We start from the raw sequence: 6,000 nt of genomic DNA on the forward strand, positions 1-6,000 counted from the left end.
TCCGGCGCGAACAGTGCCCGGGACGAAAGAGGAGGCGACGTCTCCCTCGTCCATGGACGGTGTAGCCAGCTTGAGAGACGGGAACGAACGGCGGTGAATCGCCGACAGCGGCGCCTTCGTTCCTTTCCAGTGAATCGCCGGCGGGTGCCCTGAGCGTTGTATCTGTCGGCCAGTTGCCGCACCGCCGGCAGCAGCTCCGCAGCAGCCGCCCAGATGGTGGCGCCGGTTAGGACAGGAGCGAAGCCGCGTGGACACGGCTGAGCGACGCCGTGCGTCTCGTTTGGATGCTGCAGGCATGCCGGGCAGCGCGCGTGCTCCATACCGCGTCGGGCGCCCGCCGAAATCTTCGATTTCTTCGGCGTAGGGGACCAAAAACCCCTGAAAATTTTCTTCGCCTGCGGCGGGCAATTAATTTCGACACTTTCGCTTTCACAGCTCTTTCACACGACTTTATCCGTCACTCGCTCGTGCGAAGAGCCGATCCTTCAGAGCAGGCCGAGGTTGGCCTTGGCGTCGAAAAGGGTGGGCTGCGCCATCTCCCAGAACATCGCGAGGAGGACCGGCTGGAACAGCAGCCGCACGGCGTGGCCAATCACCGGCGTCTCGACGGAAAGCGGGAACTTTGCGTTGTGCGTGAGCGCGTACAGGTTTGCGGGCGTCACGAGGACGGTGAGCAGGAAGAGAGTCAGCGCTGCGTCTGAGGTGACGGGGCCGAGGGAGGAGGGCAGCGCGATGCCGGCGAGCGCCGCGCCGGCGCCGAAGAGCATCCACGCGCCGCCAAAGATCTCGACCACGCCGGTCCAGTAGACGTTCGCCCTGGGTGAGAAGGGCGTGTACCAGAAGCCCCAGGTACCGTTCGGAGGCGTGATGTTCTCGAAGCCCTCCGCCTCGGTGAAGTGGGCAACGCCGGCCGCGAGGTAGATGAAGCCGAGGAGCGGCCACGTCGGCCGAGAGAGCTGCCACAGGCCGCTGCCTCTCGCGGCATCAAACACAGGGCCGGCCAGCGCCACGGTGAGGCCGCCGATGGCAGCCGAGATCGCGACGACAGTGAGGGCCTGGAGCGGCGCCGGCAGAGTGTTGATCCCAGAGAGGCTCGGCAGCTCACGGCCCTCGCCCACGCCGGCCACAATCTCGCCCGCCCTCTCTCGCTGCTCAAGCTCGGCGATGGAAAGTGTGGCGGTGCCTGCGCGGCGCAGAAGAGGCGCACCAATCCATTTTGGTGATGCGCGGAGCGGCGTCACGCAGAGGCTCGAGGCAGCTCGCGGGAGCGCCAGCAGGAGAGGGAGGGCGCGGAGCATTGATCGGCGCGAGGCTTCTGCGGCACCAGGTCACCAAACAGGGGCGAGGAAAATATGTCAGGCAGGGTACTATCTGTTGTGGTTGGGCGCAACCTCGACAACCTAAACCTCGACATATCGAGTTTTTCGACCAGGTCGTACGCGATAGACTCACTCCTTACACGCTCAACTTACCGATAACGGCGTTGCCGCGGAGAGCACCAAGGGGCAGCTGCAGCCAAGCCGTCCGAGGGAGAGACTAACCCGGGTTAGCGCCGGGTTAGTCTCGGGTTACCATAACCCATGCTGACGTATGCCCCCCAGCCGCATGGGTTAGTGCTGGGTTAGTGCCGGGTTAGTGCCGGGTTAGTGCCGGGTTAGTGCCGGGTTATGGTAACCCATTCTGACCCGTGCTGACCCGTGCCGGGTTAGTGAGCACTAACCCGCGCTAACCCGCGCTTACCGATAGACTCACAAATATGCCGGCGATTCTTTCAACATAACTCCCTCGCACAACACTGGGCCGCTGCGCCTCCCTTGGGTTGTCCGTTTTCTTTCTTTTTACACTGGGCACGGGACTGGCGCGCACTGGCACTAACACAGGTACACAGAATTTTCGAGGCGAGCTGTGCGTCTGAACCACACACGTGTCCCTCCATTCACACTCTCCCAGTCCTTCCTGGTCTAGTGCCCGACCTTTCCGCCCGTCGTGCTGAGTAATACTCACTGAGTTGGTCGCACCTCCGTGCATCTTCGTCCTTTAGACGTTTCACCTAGAGCAAGCGGGGCGGCACGCCCCTTGGTCCACCCGCCAGCCGGGTGGGGCTTGCACGTGGCAGCGACTCGACTGGTCGCGTCAGCCCCTTTGTGAAGCCCGACACGCTATCCACTGCTCAGGCCATGCCTGACACGCCCACCAAAGCCTTGGAGCATTCCGAAACTCGGGATCTCCTACATGGCGCTAAACAGAGTGCTGATGCAATGGTAACGGAATGCAAGTTCGTCCCGGCCGCCGCCCTCGACGGGCTCGCGGCGAACGTGGCCACTCTCCTCGAGTGGAGCCGACTGCAAGACAACGACGGCATCGGTTTCTTCCTCATCACGAATGGCGCTGTCTACATAGACAACATTGCGCCCACTGAGAGCGAGTTGCCCCCTGCTCATGTCGGCGAGCAACGGCGGACCAACGCCGAGCGTGCACGCGTCCTCGAGATCCTTGAGCTGTGCATCGCGCACAACGTTTCCTTCATTGTTGAACACCCTGCGCCACGCTGTGTCGAGATCTCCGGCCTGCGCGGGCTGTTCGACGAGAACGGCCGCGGGTCTGGCTCTCTCTTCATCACCTCCGGCTTCCGACGCCTATACGAGCTCGGGGCCAAGCTGACTGCCTTTGCCCAGTGCGAGTTCGGCGCCTCCGTTCAGAAGTACACCGCTTTCGCGTACTACGGCGACGTCGGGAAGGTTGTCCAGCAACTAAACGGCATCTCTTGTGGGCACGACGACCACGTCGGCAAGGCTGCCGGGCGTGATTCAGCCGGCGCCTAGATGATGGTCTAGAGGTAGTGTCCACTCAGCGACCGATACCAGTAACACATTACCGGGGGAATTAGACACAAAAAGATACGCACAACCGACGCCCGAAGTGCCAAGAAGGACGTCATTAGTACGAAACCTCAGAAGGCCATGGGCGCAGAGAACATTCCCCCGAGAGCAAAAAATAAAAAGCACAACCAAACCTCCTTCCCAGGTTACCCCTGCCAAATGTCGCCGCTCTCGGGGCATGCTATCCTGTGTAAGCAGGGCAGGTGGGGGAGGGGGGCAGTCCCTCTGGTCTGATACTGGTGTGGTTCTGTCCCCAGCGTCGGAGGCAAGGGCGAAGCTAAGAATATTTAAATTTTTTCATACAACAAGAGAGAGAGCATCTCGTGTGCCAGACGAAGCTGCAACGCAGGTGGCAGACTCAGCAAGGCTTGATGGCCAAGCGGGCAGAAGAGTGGCTGGACAACGCGACAAACCTACTTAGTACGATCTTTAAGATCGCGTGGACTCCGGCCCCTGCATCACGCCTCACCTATGCGCCCGTGGTGAACGCGGACGGGACTTATCGGTGGTCCAAGCCGTATCAACCGGTCACGGTACGTGGGTACGACCCAGGACGTAAGAATAGGCGCGTGCACTGCAGCAGCAGATCACGAACCAGGGGCCAAGAGACTACAGGGGTGGGAGTACCTGGTACCTTTAATAGTAGTATTAAGTTCTTACTTACTATGTAATTAAGAAACATGGATGATGCTGCGCGCGCCGCCGATAAGATTAATGCCGCATCGTGCAACGTCGTGCAGAGCAGAAGGCCCGTAACAAGCAGCGGATGGCTTTTCGCAAGATATCCAAGGGCGGGCGAAAGCGCATCCACGGTGGACGGGTACGGTTGACTGCGCCGGTCAACCATAGTGCGCCTGGTCATGCACCTCTTAGGCGCCTCTAGTACACAGAGCGTGACCGTGGGTTCGAGAGATTAGTAGACCAGACGTTCCAATGATACACTGAGTGTTAGAATTCTTTTTCTTACTATGTAATTAATAATGGCTGGCGTGGTTAACTTCATGACCAAGCTAGCAGGTGCGTGGCTAGACGACGCGACGAACCTATTTGATTATCTCTTTTAAGCTGGCGTGGACTCCGACCACTCTCACAGACCGAACGTCCTCTCAGGGGGTGTTCGGTCCGGGAGCACCGTCGAGCCGTTACGACCCATTCAAGAGGACAAGGCGGGCACTGTATGGCCGAGCAGATTGGCGTGGGGGCATGCATGCCCGCCGGCACACTTGCCGGCGGGCGCCGGGGTCTCTTCGGGTAGGGGGGTATGGGAGCGGGACACTGGGGGGGTATGGGAGCGTGACACGGAGCGTGACACGCCTGGGTTCGGCTGGAGGGATCCCCTACCCCCGGGGAGGCGGAACCCACAGTACCTCGCATACACACATATATGCTTCTCGTCGTCGCGGCCGCGTGCGGCCTTCTCCTCGCGCCGGCGCCTGCTACGCGCCACCTCGCGCCGGCGCCTGCTGCGCGACACAGTCTTCCCGGGCTGCCGCGCCCGTGCACGCCCCTCCGGGCCGGCGTCGTGGCCGCGAGCGAGGAGGCGCCTCTCGACCCGCGTGCCGCGCTGGATGAGGTCGGCACGCTGCTGGAGAAGGTCCGTGAGCTGTGGACCGACGGCTCGTCGTGGTCAGCCGAGGAGCGCGCCGTTCGGCAGCGGGAGCTGGTCGACCAGTACTTCCGCGTCTTTGTGCCCGCCGTCGCCTTTTCCGGCGTGCAGCTCGGCCTGTCGCTCGCGGCGTTCGGCACGCTCCTCGCGGCGCTCAACCTCTCGCACCGCGGCTACGACGACGTGGCGCGGCTGGCCGAGGCGTTTGCGCCGCTGGCGCCACTGGTCGATGCGATCAACCCGACGCTCGGCAACGCCGCCATCGCGCTGGCGGGCGTGGAGCTGCTCGCGCCGCTGCTGATCGCCGCCTCGCTCGCCGCCGCGCCCGCGGCGGCCGCTTCGCTCAAGGCGCGGCTCGAGGGCTGGGGCTTGCCCGATCGGCTGCTGCCGCCCACGGACCCGCCGCCAGCGTCCTGAAGGCGCGACACACGCGACCGGAAGGCGAGGGCGCGCGCGGAAGCCGCCCGGCAGTCGGAGAGTCGCGGCACGTCGCCCGCGGGTTAAAATGGACTATGGACTATGGCCCTTTGTGAACTTGGATCGGTGCATGTACGTTACAAGCGAGGTGCGCCGAGCGCGCGGATGATGGCGCTCTGAACTCTCTATATATAGTGACCCCGCCACAGGCCACACTCAGCACTCAGGCGCATTTTTTGCGACGGTGTGTGTGCGTTTGCCCAGTGTGCGCGCGCCGCAACGCACACACATCCCGCCGCGCGCGCGAGCCGAGCGATATTACGCTCTGCGCATACATCGAGATCTCTGCGGGACACCAGTAGATTTGTTGAGTGGAGATCGTAGATGCCGATCAGAGATCTTCCACAAACAGCATCATCTCTCACAAAACTCAGAGATCTTTAACTGAAGATAGAGATCTTGAGCTGCCGCCATCGGCACCTCGAGATCTCAGGCCGGAGACGGAGATGTTGACTTCGCGCCAAAGGCGCCTCGAGAATCGTGTGGCCGACTGGAGATTGCAAAATGGCGCGAAAAGAGGGTGGAGATCCGCTTGAAGGTGTGAAAGGAAAAGAGCATCCCTTGGAAGGACGTCGATCCCCCCCCTGACACGCCTCCCCCACGAGATTGGAGATTGGAGATCGGAGAAAAGATCGGAGAACGCGCCTCCTTGTTATGAGCGCGCCGCGATGGAGCTCACCTCGTTAGTCTCTGGCATGACCGAGTTCGCCGCGAACCTGTATCCTCTAAAGACCGAGGAGGAGCTCGTGGCGCTCCTGAGCGGCATGCACCACTTCCCACCTGGCGTGCCTGAGCGTGCCCGTCGCGTCCATGAGCGGCTGCCCGCCGGGTCGGCACTCTGCTCCTCTGACGTCGGCGTGCTGATTGACCGGCTCGACACGGTGGGAGGCCTTGACGGGTTGTACAAGCATCTCGCGCACACCAAGGAGGACCTCTACATTTCGTTCCGAGCACCAACACGGAGGCCGCGGAGCAGGCGTGTCGAGCCGCCCTCTCGCCCTGCACGCGTTGCCCCCTTGTCACATGTACAACATGCAC

General features: G+C 62.0%; 1 protein-coding gene across 1 annotated transcript; it reads right to left on the reverse strand.

Moving 5' to 3' along the window:
* Positions 1-485: 485 nt before the first annotated feature.
* Positions 486-1,298, reverse strand: EMIHUDRAFT_212582 (hypothetical protein; the record flags this gene model as incomplete). Its single annotated transcript, XM_005765870.1, has 1 exon — positions 486-1,298. The coding sequence occupies one exon, from the start codon at positions 1,296-1,298 to the stop codon at positions 486-488; it is 813 nt and encodes a 270-aa protein (XP_005765927.1).
* Positions 1,299-6,000: the final 4,702 nt, after the last annotated feature.

This window comes from Emiliania huxleyi (assembly GCF_000372725.1).
Source record: "Emiliania huxleyi CCMP1516 unplaced genomic scaffold EMIHUscaffold_53, whole genome shotgun sequence".
Taxonomy (NCBI): domain Eukaryota; phylum Haptophyta; order Isochrysidales; family Noelaerhabdaceae; genus Emiliania; species Emiliania huxleyi.